This window comes from Rhinoderma darwinii, chromosome 13 (genome assembly GCF_050947455.1).
Source record: "Rhinoderma darwinii isolate aRhiDar2 chromosome 13, aRhiDar2.hap1, whole genome shotgun sequence".
Taxonomy (NCBI): Eukaryota; Metazoa; Chordata; class Amphibia; order Anura; family Rhinodermatidae; genus Rhinoderma; species Rhinoderma darwinii.
In genome coordinates this window covers 7,493,783-7,510,689 of record NC_134699.1, presented here as the reverse complement: position 1 = coordinate 7,510,689, position 16,907 = coordinate 7,493,783, and the positions used below count along the sequence as shown (strand labels likewise).

At 46.1% G+C, this 16,907-nt stretch overlaps 1 protein-coding gene across 3 annotated transcripts in view; it reads left to right on the top strand.

Annotated features, from left to right (window-relative positions):
- The window catches only part of LOC142665983 (sterile alpha motif domain-containing protein 10-like), a 36,949-nt gene that overhangs the window by 1,964 nt on the left and 18,078 nt on the right, over positions 1-16,907 (top strand). The window contains exon 1 of one of the 3 annotated variants that reach the window (XM_075845829.1): positions 2,018-2,088. The exons of 1 other annotated variant lie outside the window; for it this stretch is intronic. In XM_075845829.1, coding sequence (XP_075701944.1) covers positions 2,034-2,088 — 55 coding nt within the window. In that variant the 5' untranslated portion in view covers positions 2,018-2,033. Of the gene's footprint in view, positions 1-2,017; positions 2,089-10,221; positions 10,452-16,907 lie in introns of those variants that run through there. One more of the 3 variants, XM_075845828.1, reaches the window with a different exon arrangement.

Sequence of the window (16,907 nt, the reverse complement as noted above, 5' to 3'; positions counted from 1 at the left end):
TTTTGGTCTGTGTGGGAACGGCACATACAGAGATGAAAAAATTCTGGGTTAATAAAGGGAAAAACGGTTACAAAGAGCGTCTTTCGCTCTGGAGGACCTGTCCTGTCCTGTATTACACAGACAACCCATTGATCTGAATGGACACTGTGTAATACTTAATTTATCCTGTGGTGGTGCTGCAGGGAAATTGAATACGTATGGAAAGATTTTCCTGCAGATTAGAGCTGATCGCTGGGGGTCTCAGTAGTTATTGTCAAGGGACCCTTCTAACAAGTAGGGAGAGCCCCTTTAATAGGGCATAGGGAAGGGGTTTTCCATATTCTATGGATCCTCCGACAATCTAAAGTGGATGGGGACAGCCCAAATGTCCCTCAATTACTGCCATTGGGTAATTGATATAAGTGGCGCCAAGAACATTCATGTTTATGGGGGAGTCGAGGCGATAGATGTTGGGTGGTTGATTGATCATCCGACTGCCAACTATATTATGTATATGGCCAACTTAAAGGCTGTGAACACCTTTGCCAACTTTTATTTTAAATAAAAATGTGTATCAGTGTGTTTGTTCCAACTTTCGAATTAGTTTTTATTAAAAATAATTTTTACTTTTTGAGATACAGCTGCTTTGTATCTTGTATATAGAGCAGCTGCATCTAGCGCTGAAACCTGAATCCGTCAGTCCCGTGGAACTGACGGGTTCAGTGTCAGCGGGTCCTACGTCTTTCTGACACCCAGGATCCACCTGTTATCGATCACATCTAAGTTATGAACTTAGATGCGCTCGGTAACCGCTCCGGACCCGCTGACACTGAACCTGTCAGTTCCACGGGACTGACGGATTCAGATCTCAGCGCAGGATACAGCTTTCAAAGGTGTACGTAGCCTTTACCCTTTGATCTGATTAATTGCTTCTCCTCTTTGTAGCCCGGTGTGTTCCTGTTCCTACTACCGCCAGCAATCATGTGATTTGGTCTGTTTGTCTTTAGGAACGGTTGTAACCTTAGCAACGTGACACTCCATATATCATGAACAGGTGTTCTGTAGGTTCTTCTGCGGCCCCTCCCCCCCTCCGACTACAGACAACGCTCCCATAGAAACTCATATCTTGATCCTTTATGACCTATTGACCTTTATGACAAATTGTGGTGCATTTTTTCAGCCAGAATATCCGCTGCAGAAAACTTCACGTAAAAAAAGTCTATACTTACCCGTAGCGATGGCGACGTGTCCCTCTGATGTCCTGCGGCCCGGCCTCCTGCGATGACAGCCCATGTAAACGCTGCAGCTTGTGATTGGCTGCAGCAGTCACATGGGATGAAACGTCGTCCCCGAAGGCCGGGCTGAACGCAGAAGCAGAGAATTCTGGGTAAGTATAGTATTTTATTTTTTTCTCTGAGTTGCGATTTTTTTTGCGGCGCAATGTTACAGGTTTTACCTCTTCATTGAATTCGATGGAGAAAACCCACAACAGAAATTGACACGCTACGGATTTAAAAAACGCACCACAGGTCAATTTATGAACGTTTTTTTTTTTACGCAGCGCGTGGAGATTTGTTAAATTCTCGTCCACTCTGTTGCCACTGTATTATGCTGCAGATTTTCCGCAATGAAATACGTTGCGGAAAATCTGCGGCGTTTACGCTACGTGTGAACGCGGCCTAAGGCTGCATTCACACGCGCGTTTCAGATACAGGCACGTGGAAAACGCGTGTGAATCCGCTCCGTGTGTGGGTTGCGTTAGGCATCGGTGCGCTTTGCGAGTGGCAAACCCTAATGCCCACATTTATATAGAAAGAAATGGGGGAGGCGCAGAAAAAAAGCGATTCTAACGTTTGAACGATCCTGCAAAAATTCTAATCAGAATTCTATTATAAAGTATAGGATTTCCGGTCGGGAATTCTTCCTATAAATGAATATTTTAGAGAGAACCTCCCCATCCCCCATACTGTAGGACTGCTGATACCAGGGACTGATGAAGCAGTTTAGGGATTGCGGATCTGTCCGTCCTAATACCCCATGTGACCTCGTACCCCATGTCACGGGATTGTCTGCAGAGCTGGAATCTCCTTATCCCTGGAAGCTTTTATAGTAAGAGGATTGCTTTCTGCCTTTCTACCGTATTGCTTTGAAGTTTGCGACGCGTTTTCCCTGCTGCGTTCTAGCCGCATCGGTTAACCCTTTCATTGCTCATCGCCGCTTCGGCTTCTTGAGGCTCCAAAATATTCATTTTCTTATATCGTTCAATTATTTTTTTTCATTTATTTTAATTCTTTTCTTCATATTTTAATAGGCGTTATTCTTCCCGAGCGTGTCAATAGCGTAAAAACGAGCGCTGACCGTGGCCGAAAAATACATATTATTAGCGGTTTACGCATATTTAAGTAAAACAAATGAAATTATTCACAATTAAATTATATATAGTTGAATCCCTTTTAATCCAATAATCCAGAAAGTCTGATAATCTGGCACTTGCCGTATAATAGTAAATTTCAGCAGACCAGAATCGGAAGATTTTTGACTTATATTTTGGGCTTGGTTCACCACCTTAACAAGTATCACATGTTTCTATAGTCCAGATTATCTGATAATCCGGCATCAGAATTCTATAGTATATTGTATATACATTTATAGGGGCAGAGATTTGTTTTTCTGATACGGTCACTCCTAGGGGGATTTTTGGAGATTACTGAAGATGGATTTATTATTGAGTTTAATGGGAACAGTAGTGGCATAAATACAGGGGTCGCATCGGTCGAACGGGCCCCATAGCCTAGGCGGCCCATAGGTGTAACTTCAGGGTCTGGCACACAAGGACCTTGTATGTGAAAGAAGAGAAGTTTAGCGTGAGGAGCGGTGAGTAAATCTAGGCGTCTGATATGGCGTCTGATATGGCGTCTGATATGGCGTCTGATATGGCGTCTGATATGGCGTCTGATATGGCGTCTGATATGGGGTCTTAATGAATTTTTGGATCTGATCTAGGGTTTGATGCCACCTATACTCCCATTCTGCATTTTCATTACCATTATCCCGGCATTCTCTGATCATTTGTCCGTCATGCTGGTTGTGTTTTTTTTTTTTAACTACGACTCGACCAGTAAGCCTGACTTCACACGAAGCTGGTAAATGCTCAATGGCCCCATTCATAAGTTTGGTATGGGGCCCCGTAGTTTCTAGTCACGGCTCTGGGTAGCTGTATATATCTGTATGCAGTGAGCTCCCCCTAGTGGTGGCTGCAGGAGCAGAATGTTATGTAACTATGGGAGCTGCGTATATCTGTATGTAGTGAGCGCCCTCTCATGGTGGCTGCAGGCAGCAGAAAATTATCATGTAACGCTATGGGAGCTGTATATATCTGTATGTGGTGATCTCCCCCTAGCTGTGGCTGCAGGCAGCAGAATGTTATCATGTGACTTTATGGGAGCTGTATATATCCGTGTCACGATCTGTGGGTATGTCATGTGGACCCACTGGGCCGTAGCGGGATAGCAGCTGGCCAAACAGCGTACCAAGTCAATGTCTATATAGTCCAAGCACAAGGGTACCTGTAGAAGTTCAGACAGTAGTAATGGCTAGGCTCAGATGGAACCTTGGCAGCAGACACCAGGCGTAGTGTAACAAAGCAGGCGTGGCACAGGAACAACGGTAGCACGGGATACAGGTGGCAGGTATGGGAACAGGATAACACTAAGGGACCATTTGCAAGACTAACACTGGTAAACACAACAACGCTCAGGCAATGAGTGAAAGGGCAGAGCCCTTCATATAGTCCAAGGTGATCATGGGTTAATTGATGATTATTTTCATGTGCGCGCGCTGGCCCTTTAATACCAGGCACGAGCGTGCGCGCATCCTACGGGACACAGCAGAACGGAGCGCTGGGGAGGAGATGCGGGCCAGCGCTCACAGATCCATGGCTGAGACCGTCGTGGGGTGAGTAATCCGGATGGTCCGCGGCCATGGACGCTACAATCTGTATGTAGTGAGCTCCCTCTAGTGGTGGCTGCAGACAGCAGAATGTTATCATGTAACTCTGAGAGCGCTGTGTATATCTGTATGTAGTGAGCTCCCCTTTAGTAGAGACTTCAGACAGCAGAATGTTATAATGTAACTCTCTATGGGAGCTGTATATATCTGTATGTAGTGAGCTCCCCCTAGTGGTGACTGCAGGCAGCAGAATGTTATCACGTAACTGTATGGCTGTGTGAAGGGGATTTGGAGGTATGTCGTTCATATCCATGGTCTAGGCCCTACACAATTCGCCACCAACATGGCGATTATTTTGTTAATCCTCCCCCCCCCCCCCCCAAAAAATTATAATACAAAAATAATAAAAATATATCAAGTCCAATTACTCCTTTGGCAGCTCAGTTAAACACCCGCACTGCCCCCGTAAATAGTTTTTTGTGACATTTTAAATAAGTGCCCACATTCATGGTGAATATTTTTTTTCCGCATACATAAATATTCAGCATCTGTCTGTTCATTCCCAGTGGCTCTTGAAAGGCGAGATAAGGACTTTCCGCTGCCGTCGCAGAGCTTTTCACTGTTACATAGACGTTCTGCTGTTATCTACAGGTCCTTGTCCCACTCCGCACAAAGCAGCGACAGGGCCGTGAGGACACTATACACAATGCCGGGCCTTTGAGTGTTCGCGCTGGAAGGAAGCTTTGTATTAATAGAGTCCATTGCCCCCAGGGCAGCTTAAGCCTCCTCCAAAAGACTGGAATAGTACTCCGATCAAGTGGATGATAATGCAAATCAGGCTCCTTCAATATGGAGAGCGCTTTTAAGATCTTGCATGCACAGTAATAGTGTCCCCTTAGTGCCTCCGCACAGTTACAGTGCCCCCCTTTGTGTCCGCACACAGTAATAGCGCCCCCAACACCGTAAAACTGCCCTCTTACTGCCCCTACACAGTAATAGTGCCTACTTAGTGTCACCCATATAATAATATTGCCCCTTAGTGACTCCACACAGTCACAGAGCCCCCTTTATGTCCACACAGTAATAGTGCCCCCACAGTAATCATGCCGCCTTACTGCCCCTACACCATATTAGTGCCTCCTTCGTGTCACCCATATGGTAATATTGCCCCTTAGTGACTCCACACGGTCACAGTGCCCCCTTTGTGTCTCGGCAGTAATAATGCCCATAATAGTGACCCCCTTACTGCCCCTATACCATATTAGTGCCGCCTTTGTGGCCCCCACAAAACAGTAATGCTTTTACATACTAAAAATACCACCTTAGTGCCCCCAACACAGTAATAATGCCTCGTTACTGACCCTACACAGTAATAGTGCCTCCGTACTGACCCCACACAGTAATATTGCCTCCTTACTGACCCTACACAGTAATAGTGCCTCCGTACGGACCCCACACAGTAATAGTGCCTCCTTACTGACCCTACACAGTAATAGTGCCTCCTTACTGACCCTACACAGTAATAGTGCCTCCTTACTGACCCTACACAGTAATAGTGCCTCCTTACTGACCCTACACAGTAATAGTGCCTCCGTACGGACCCCACACAGTAATAGTGCCTCCTTACTGACCCTACACAGTAATAGTGCCTCCTTACTGACCCTACACAGTAATAGTGCCTCCTTACTGACCCTACACAGTAATAGTGCCTCCTTACTGACCCTACACAGTAATAGTGCCTCCTTACTGACCCTACACAGTAATAGTGCCTCCTTACTGACCCTACACAGTAATAGTGCCTCCTTACTGACCCTAAACAGTAATAGTGCCTCCTTACTGACCCTACACAGTAATAGTGCCTCCTTACTGACCCTACACAGTAATAGTGCCTCCTTACTGACCCTACACAGTAATAGTGCCTCCTTACTGACCCTAAACAGTAATAGTGCCTCCGTACCGAACCCACAGTAATAGTGCCTCCTTACTGACCCTACACAGTAATAGTGCCTCCGTACGGACCCCACACAGTAATAGTGCCTCCTTACTGACCCTACACAGTAATAGTGCCTCCTTACTGACCCTACACAGTAATAGTGCCTCCTTACTGACCCTAAACAGTAATAGTGCCTCCGTACCGAACCCACACAGTAATAGTGCCTCCTTACTGACCCTACACAGTAATAGTGCCTCCGTACGGACCCCACACAGTAATAGTGCCTCCTTACTGACCCTACACAGTAATAGTGCCTCCTTACTGACCCTACACAGTAATAGTGCCTCCTTACTGACCCTAAACAGTAATAGTGCCTCCGTACCGAACCCACACAGTAATAGTGCCTCCTTACTGACCCTACACAGTAATAGTGCCTCCTTACTGACCCTACACAGTAATAGTGCCTCCTTACTGACCCTAAACAGTAATAGTGCCTCCGTACCGAACCCACACAGTAATAGTGCCTCCTTACTGACCCCACACAGTAATAGTGCCTCCTTACTGACCCTACACAGTAATAGTGCCTCCTTACTGACCCTACACAGTAATAGTGCCTCCTTACTGACCCTACACAGTAATAGTGCCTCCTTACTGACCCTACACAGTAATAGTGCCTCCATACTGACCCTACACAGTAATAGTGCCTCCTTACTGACCCTACACAGTAATAGTGCCTCCGTACCGAACCCACACAGTAATAGTGCCTCCTTACTGACCCTACACAGTAATAGTGCCTCCTTACTGACCCTACACAGTAATAGTGCCTCCTTACTGACCCTACACAGTAATAGTGCCTCAGTACGGACACCACACAGTAATAGTGCCTCCTTACTGACCCTACACAGTAATAGTGCCTCCTTACTGACCCTACACAGTAATAGTGCCTCCTTACTGACCCTAAACAGTAATAGTGCCTCCGTACCGAACCCACACAGTAATAGTGCCTCCTTACTGACCCTACACAGTAATAGTGCCTCCTTACTGACCCTACACAGTAATAGTGCCTCCATACTGACCCTACACAGTAATAGTGCCTCCTTACTGACCCTACACAGTAATAGTGCCTCCGTACCGAACCCACACAGTAATAGTGCCTCCTTACTGACCCTACACAGTAATAGTGCCTCCTTACTGACCCTACACAGTAATAGTGCCTCCTTACTGACCCTACACAGTAATAGTGCCTCCTTACTGACCCTACACAGTAATAGTGCCTCCTTACTGACCCTACACAGTAATAGTGCCTCCTTACTGACCCTACACAGTAATAGTGCCTCCGTACTGACCCCACACAGTGAAAATGCCCCCTTAGTGCCCCTACGCAGAAAAAGTGCCCCTGAAAAATACTAAAAATAAATACTCCCCTAACACCGTTCACGCGATGTTATAGGCTACGTTTCCAATATGTAACCCACGATGTTGGCGGCTCGACGCAGGCGGGCGTGATGAGGTCAATGCATCGCTCCTGCCCGTTGCAGAGTTTCCAGCGTCTCAAAGGCCACAGGCCTGAAGTGGTCTGCGGCCCACAAGAGTGTACGGCAGAACCAGCTCCGCCATATTATTCAGCTGTATCCACATCCCGAGGACTTATCTTGCTCTACCACGTGGCGTCACTTCTTTTCGCAATTTCTTTGAAGTGTCTATAAATAACTGCAGTTCTATTGACATGGATTACAGAGCGGATTATTTCTAAGGAAATCCAAATTTTGCGTAGCCGTGAAAAATTATAAGTAGAGCGTGTAGAAAAGTGGTACTGACACCTAAGACTCGCCGATGTGGGGGAGAGAGAGCCGTGCCCAGCTCTGCTATGCAATGAGTATGCCAATTAGTTTTCTATATACAATGGAGAATGTCTATGGAAATCACTGCAGTGGTTCCTCTTGGCATCCAATTAGGTCTCCCCTTTCATTTTCCAACCTGCGCTAAATGAATAGAAGCTAGATTCTGATTGGTCAAGATAAGAGAACTACATTTGAATCAACCCGGCATGCATGTTTATCTCTGTAGATAGCGAGGGGCAATATAACTCAGGCATCAGGTTTTTTTGGGGGAGAAATTTAGTGATCCGCCAAAAATACATGAGTTAGTCGTTATCTGTTGGCCATGAATGTCTTCTGATGTGAAGCCCAGTCCCGGAGACCGTGGGCCCCCTTAAAGGGTCTCCAAGCAATTTTATGGCAAACGAGGGCATCCCATACCACCCAGCAGTCCTGATTTTCACTGGACTTTCCCATGAACTGGACTGTAAAGAGTAAGTCTGCTGTTTGGTATTGGAAACAGTCAGCAAGTTTGTCCACAGATACCCCCCTAAAAGCTTAGTTAGTTTTTTCACTTGCGAGGTGTAAAGGAGCCACTTCCCAGAATGGCAGTCACCGGAGCAAGCTTTGTGCAGACGCTGAACCAGCAGGGTATGCAGGGTGCATTCCTTCTTATAAACCCCCCCCCCCCCCATAGTTTCTTACGTTACATAGTTTAGGTTTACAGTGACCTAAATTGACCCTCCTGTCCTTAAAGTTTCCGCAGTTATGGACGGCTAAATCATTTCCAAACTAATTATCCCTTGGAACAGCTGCGCATGAAATACAAGAAAAAGAAGCAACTATTCCGGGCAGATAATACAGAAGCGCCAAAGAATTCGTACAGAAGTGGAACTAAATATAGATAATGGAGCAATTATAGTAAATTTCCTTGTTCCAGACATCTGTCCTATACTAGAGCTGCAGTGCGGAGGAGCTTTCTCTACTGTCCATCCAATGGCAGCTGCCACCTCATAAATGCAAAGTGCCCCAAAAATTACTTTTATGACTTGTTAGTCAGTCATGGTAAAGGTCTGATTGGCGGCGGCGGCGGCGTAGCTAGGGGGGCTTGCGGACACTGAGTGGATGGGCACTTGAAGATAGGACACCTCTTTCGTATAGTAGTTCCCCCTCAGCTGATTACAGGAGGATTCTCACTGGTGGGATCGCCGCAGATCCGCTCCATAATGTACGTTGATCCATTAAAGGCTAAGAGCTATTCAATCTCCCGCCGTTTCAGCGCTGTAGCTCCGGTGCTGCCCACCGGTCTTCGTTGACTTGTCCTGTAGCCATGACATGCCGTTTATGCACGTGACCAGGATTCTTTACAGTAAGAGGAGTCAGACTTTAGAATGGTAAAACCAATGACAAACTAAAGGAGTGGACTCCTCACAGACAACCCCTTTAATCTGAGCGGCTCTGACTGCCAAGATACCTGGCAAACTGATGACTTTACAGATTCAGATGAATGTAATAAATGGACGTCTCGAGTTTGCCAGAGCGACTTTAGCTCATAGAGGGGGGTTACGAACAGGGGACCCCCCCCCTCCAAGACGTTCAAATGTCCAAACAGGACATATGGACGGGGGTGGTCCTGTTGGGATAACTCCTATAAATAATGTCTCGGTCGAGGGTCTCCCACCAGCGGCACTCCAGCTGTTCTCAAACTACGATTCCCAGCATGCCCATGACAGGCGCAGGCTGTTATGGGCATGCTGGAGTTTGTCGTTTCACAACAGCTGGAGCGCCGCTGACCCCTGGTCTAGGAATTTATTTTACTGAGTGCATTTATCATGGTTCCTAAATTGGGGACCATGACTCTTAGTGTCTTCTATCTAGCCTAGGAGATCTCCCAGTGGGGGAGGGGAGCTGACAACCACTGAGCTTACACATGGACATCCTTTTTTTTGTTTTTTTATCACTGGAGTAGGGGTCCCGCACGGCAGTTGGGGGCATTGGTATTCTCACCATAGAGTTTTATGGCCACTAGACCTACCTTCTTATCCGTGGATCTCAAGAACTGGGGTGCTGTTTCTGCGTCATCCATTCATTTTAATGGTGAGTGACTGCACATGTGAACAGGGACCTGGCACCCAAATTCTCGTACTCCGCGAGGGTATAAAGCGGATCTACATAGGAGATCCCAGAGAGTAGCAATAGTTGGACTGACCGGTGAATGGTATAGTTGGTTCACCCCATGTTATATTTTGCAGGCACGCAGCGTGAAGGGTTAGCATGGCATGACGCGCCACGCATAAGAATGCAGTGGGGGCACGATGCCCTCCTCTCCTCCTTCACTTTATGTCTGTGGCATTACAATTCACTAAGCAAAGAGCTGGGAGAAAGTGCCCGGGACACAGGCGCAGGAAATGGAGACAATGCCAGGACTGTGCTCGCCATGAAAGCCTCAGATCAGAGGTCACTGGGTATTGGGGGTTCCTGCCAGTCTCTGTAGTCACAACAAAGTCATTCTCAACACAGACACATTCAGATATCATTGAGATGGTGGATCTGTGCATCAGACAGTCAAACATAAAGGGCACTGTCCTCTCCAAACCAGCTTCTAGCCCCCATGTGTGTGATTGCTCCGGGTACTGAAAGACATCCGTCATGAATTTTTGATTTTGGAAACTTTCTCTTAAAACGTTGGGTCACTTCCTCAGGATCTATGAGGACATGTTGTAGGAGATCTCTACTGGAAAGGTTCATCCTGAGCTGCCTGGTTCAGAACTACAGTGAGTACTGCCCCTTATAAAGATAGATCAGTAGGAAGGGGGTGAGTGGTAGGATGTGTAATAATAATATCAACTTATATGCCATTCGGACTACGGAAGATTGGAGGTCGATCAGGACCTTCATCTTCCCAGATCATTTAGCAAATTAAAGGGGAAATAAGTTTCAATCCCCTGACATCATTTTATTATTAGATCTGTTACAAAAAGTAGGATTGCCAGGAAAATATACATTTCCTATGGCTTCCCTCCTTCTCCAACTATAGATTTTACCGTACATTTTATTTGCAGACTATAGACTGCCATAAACTGCAGTTGAAGAGGCAGGGAAGCCATGGTTGCTGTTGGGCACGTTATCACTTTGGTTCTTGCCGAGGGCTGTGTCCGGTTAGTAGACAACTAGATGAGTTTTTTCCTCCCGCCTCTGTCTTCCGCCGCGGTGTGCTCCGGCAGTACAGAAGTTCTGGATTGCCAAGGCAACCGGCGCCGAGGATGACGTCATACCTGGTAGCCTATTTAAAGGGGAACTGTCCTGCCATGCTTTTCCTGGTAATTGCGGTACATCTTATACTATCTCTGTTCCTGTACGTTTATATTGCTATTTATTGATCTTGACCTTGTTCCTGCCTTGTGCTTTTGATACCACGCCTGGTACTTATGGTACTTTTCCTGGTCCTGACTTCCGGCTATCTCCTGACTCAACCCTTGGCTTGCCACATCCTGTCTGCTTTCCTGGTGACTAATCCCGGCTTCGTTCCGGATCACGCCACTGCCCCAGCAGCGCTAATGCGGCCAATTCGAGACTATTCTGGGGACTTCAACCTGGGGATACTCATGCAGCAAAGTCTGTACCTCCTTGCGTCAGTTAAGGGTTAAAACCAGGGGATCCCTTAGAGTTCAAACTCCAATCTAGCCTGCGACAATCGAATAGCGGCTTCGGGAATCCAATATCCGGTATATGGGACTTCAATTACAATTTTCCTCCCTTCGTACGCTGCTCTGGAGGCCATTTACTTGATGCACCATCTTTATTAGGGCATTTTAGAGAGAGCCTAATTTAAATGGATCTGTTCCTTTAAATACACCTGTAACAATGTAGATGCATATATAGGAACTGACATACAAGTATATGTATTCAATACTGTTTATAAATAATGCAAAAGTGTCTGTCGCTATCCATTATCCCAATGGGATCCACCAGCTTGTCCCTGGCACGTCCCCACTCAGCCTGCAGGGCACAGAGCTCGGCACTCAGAAGCGAATCCTCCCTCCCCCGCTCAAGAGACTGAACCCCCTCCCCTACAGAGGGAGACCGAAGCACGATATAGTGATGGCTGAGCAGCTAGGCTTTCAATGTGATCCTCTCTTATTGTACTGGCAGGATAACGCAAGGGGTATATTTCCTGTGCTGCTGCATATTTGCTGTGTGTTACTGAAGTTTCCTACGACTGTATAAATAAAGTTTATCCAAGAGAGCACATCATTTTTCAAGGGGATTGTCAGACTTGGACAACCCCATTTGAGTTTTGAGACAAACCATAGACCATCTCGCCAAACCAGGGACCATCTCGCCATACCATGGACCATCTCGCCATACCATGGACCATCTCGCCATACCATGGACCTTCTCGCCATACCATGGACCTTCTCGCCATACCATGGATCATCTCGCCATACCATGGACCATCTCGCCAAACCATGGACCATCTCGCCAAACCATGGACCATCTCACCAAACCATGGACCATCTTATCAAATTATAGATCTTCTACCTAAACCATAAATCAACTCGCCAAACTACTGACCAAGTCAAAGACCATAGAATATCTTATAAGCTATTCATCATCTTGCCAAACCATGATCTTCGGACCAAACCATAGAAATTCGAACCCAACCTTGGTTATCTCACCAAACTATGAATCTTCTTACCAAACCATAGACCATTTTTATCATATTAGTGACATTCTGAATAAACCACAGACCTTTCTCCTTATACCATGATGATCTCAATAATCCATAGCTTAACGTTTCATGACATAGTCTATCTTTAGGGGTCAAAGGTCTGGGCCAGGTCTATACGAGACAGAGCAAACTATTGAAGTTACAGTAAGCATTTCAGTGATGGAGCCCTCCATGACCAGGAAAGCTTCAAAAGATCTCGAGCTGCCTATACACTAGTCATGTTGGATGGCCATGACGGCCGATTTAGACCAGTTTCTGCCAACTACATAGAGTGTGACGACCAAAGGTAGAAACACATGTCGAAAAGTCTATCTACTCCCGGAACACTGGTCGACCGACCAGTTGACTTGTGCCAACTGTTGTGATCTCATCAACATTTGCTGCTTCTGCCGCGGTCACAGAACAAGGCAGAGATCTATTCATGGAGATGTGATGTGTGGAGATGTCAAGGACCTTCTTAGACCAACTATTACGACCAGTCGTTCACCATACGGCCGTCTAAACTGTGTGTGACCGCTCTACAGTAAAGACTGATTATCTCACCAGATACTCTGAAGGAGAAGAGCAAAGGATAGGCAGCAAATCCCACCAATAGCACTATTGTACGAGACACCGCTCATCTCTTAGAAAGACAGCCCATGCTACCAATAGCACTTGTGATCAAGAGACAACACATCAGAAGAGAGACCGCTCATATCATCAATAGCACTGGTGATCAAGAGACCACACATCAGAAGAGAGACCGCTCATATCATCAATAGCACTGGTGAGCAAGAGACCACACATCAGAAGAGAGACAGCTCATATCATCAATAGCACTGGTGAGCAAGAGACCACACATCAGAAGAGAGACAGCTCATATCATCAATAGCACTGGTGAGCAAGAGACCACACATCAGAAGAGAGACAGCTCATATCATCAATAGCACTGGTGATCAAGAGACCACACATCAGAAGAGAGACCGCTCATATCATCAATAGCACTGGTGAGCAAGAGACCACACATCAGAAGAGAGACAGCTCATATCATCAAAAGCACTGGTGAGCAAGAGACCACACATCAGAAGAGAGACAGCTCATATCATCAATAGCACTGGTGAGCAAGAGACCACACATCAGAAGAGAGACCGCTCATATCATCAATAGCACTGGTGATCAAGAGACAACACACCAGAAGAGAGACCGCTCATATCATCAATAGCACTGGTGATCAAGAGACCACACATCAGAAGAGAGACCGCTCATATCATCAATAGCACTGGTGAGGAAGAGACAACACATCAGAAGAGAGACAGCTCATATCATCAATAGCACTGGTGAGGAAGAGACCACACATCAGAAGAGAGACAGCTCATATCATCAATAGCACTGGTGAGCAAGAGACCACACATCAGAAGAGAGACAGCTCATATCATCAATAGCACTGGTGATCAAGAGACCACACATCAGAAGAGAGACTGCTCATATCATCAATAGCACTGGTGAGCAAGAGACCACACATCAGAAGAGAGACCGCTCATATCATCAATAGCACTGGTGAGCAAGAGACCACACATCAGAAGAGAGACAGCTCATATCATCAATAGCACTGGTGAGCAAGAGACAACACATCAGAAGAGAGACTGCTCATATCATCAATAGCACTGGTGATCAAGAGACCACACATCAGAAGAGAGACTGCTCATATCATCAATAGCACTGGTGAGCAAGAGACAACACATCAGAAGAGAGACTGCTCATATCATCAATAGCACTGGTGAGGAAGAGACCACACATCAGAAGAGAGACCGCTCATATCATCAATAGCACTGGTGAGCAAGAGACAACACATCAGAAGAGAGACTGCTCATATCATCAATAGCACTGGTGATCAAGAGACCACACATCAGAAGAGAGACTGCTCATATCATCAATAGCACTGGTGAGCAAGAGACAACATATCAGAAGAGAGACTGCTCATATCATCAATAGCACTGGTGAGGAAGAGACCACACATCAGAAGAGAGACCGCTCATATCATCAATAGCACTGGTGAGCAAGAGACAACACATCAGAAGAGAGACAGCTCATATCATCAATAGCACTGGTGAGGAAGAGACCACACATCAGAAGAGAGACAGCTCATATCATCAATAGCACTGGTGAGCAAGAGACCACACATCAGAAGAGAGACCGCTCATATCATCAATAGCACTGGTGAGCAAGAGACCACACATCAGAAGAGAGACTGCTCATATCATCAATAGCACTGGTGAGGAAGAGACCACACATCAGAAGAGAGACTGCTCATATCATCAATAGCACTGGTGAGGAAGAGACCACACATCAGAAGAGAGACTGCTCATATCATCAATAGCACTGGTGAGGAAGAGACCACACATCAGAAGAGAGACTGCTCATATCATCAATAGCACTGGTGAGCAAGAGACCACACATCAGAAGAGAGACCGCTCATATCATCAATAGCACTGGTGAGCAAGAGACCACACATCAAAAGAGAGACTGCTCATATCATCAATAGCACTGGTGAGGAAGAGACCACACATCAGAAGAGAGACAGCTCATATCATCAATAGCACTGGTGATCAAGAGACCACACATCAGAAGAGAGACTGCTCATATCATCAATAGCACTGGTGAGCAAGAGACAACACATCAGAAGAGAGACCGCTCATATCATCAATAGCACTGGTGAGCAAGAGACCACACATCAGATGAGAGACAGCTCATATCAGCAATAGCACTGGTGAGCAAGAGACCACACATCAGATGAGAGACAGCTCATATCATCAATAGCACTGGTGATCAAGAGACAACACACCAGAAGAGAGACAGCTCATATCATCAATAGCACTGGTGATCAAGAGATCACACATCAGAAGAGAGACCGCTCATATCATCAATAGCACTGGTGAGCAAGAGACCACACATCAAAAGAGAGACTGCTCATATCATCAATAGCACTGGTGAGGAAGAGACCACACATCAGAAGAGAGACAGCTCATATCATCAATAGCACTGGTGATCAAGAGACCACACATCAGAAGAGAGACTGCTCATATCATCAATAGCACTGGTGAGCAAGAGACAACACATCAGAAGAGAGACCGCTCATATCATCAATAGCACTGGTGAGCAAGAGACCACACATCAGATGAGAGACAGCTCATATCAGCAATAGCACTGGTGAGCAAGAGACCACACATCAGATGAGAGACAGCTCATATCATCAATAGCACTGGTGATCAAGAGACAACACACCAGAAGAGAGACAGCTCATATCATCAATAGCACTGGTGATCAAGAGATCACACATCAGAAGAGAGACAGCTCATATCATCAATAGCACTGGTGAGGAAGAGACCACACATCAGAAGAGAGACAGCTCATATCATCAATAGCACTGGTGAGCAAGAGACCACACATAAGAGAGACAGCTCATATCATCAATAGCACTGGTGAGCAAGAGACAACACATCAGAAGAGAGACCGCTCATATCATCGATAGCACTGGTGAGCAAGAGACAACACATCAGAAGAGAGACAGCTCATATCATCAATAGCACTGGTGAGGAAGAGACCACACATCAGAAGAGAGACAGCTCATATCATCAATAGCACTGGTGAGCAAGAGACAACACATCAGAAGAGAGACAGCTCATATCATCAATAGCACTGGTGAGGAAGAGACCACACATCAGAAGAGAGACAGCTCATATCATCAATAGCACTGGTGAGCAAGAGACTACACATCAGAAGAGAGACAGCTCATATCATCAATAGCACTGGTGATCAAGAGACAACACACCAGAAGAGAGACAGCTCATATCATCAATAGCACTGGTGAGCAAGAGACCACACATCAGAAGAGAGACAGCTCATATCATCAATAGCACTGGTGAGCAAGAGACCACACATCAGAAGAGAGACAGCTCATATCATCAATAGCACTGGTGATCAAGAGACCACACATCAGAAGAGAGACAGCTCATATCATCAATAGCACTGGTGAGGAAGAGACCACACATCAGAAGAGAGACCGCTCATATCATCAATAGCACTGGTGAGGAAGAGACCACACATCAGAAGAGAGACCGCTCATATCATCAATAGCACTGGTGATCAAGAGACCACACATCAGAAGAGAGACAGCTCATATCATCAATAGCACTGGTGAGGAAGAGACCACACATCAGAAGAGAGACAGCTCATATCATCAATAGCACTGGTGAGCAAGAGACCACACATCAGAAGAGAGACCGCTCATATCATCAATAGCACTGGTGATCAAGAGACCACACATCAGAAGAGAGACAGCTCATATCATCAATAGCACTGGTGAGCAAGAGACCACACATCAGAAGAGAGACAGCTCATATCATCAATAGCACTGGTGATCAAGAGACCACACATCAGAAGAGAGACAGCTCATATCATCAATAGCACTGGTGAGGAAGAGACCACACATCAGAAGAGAGACCGCTCATATCATCAATAG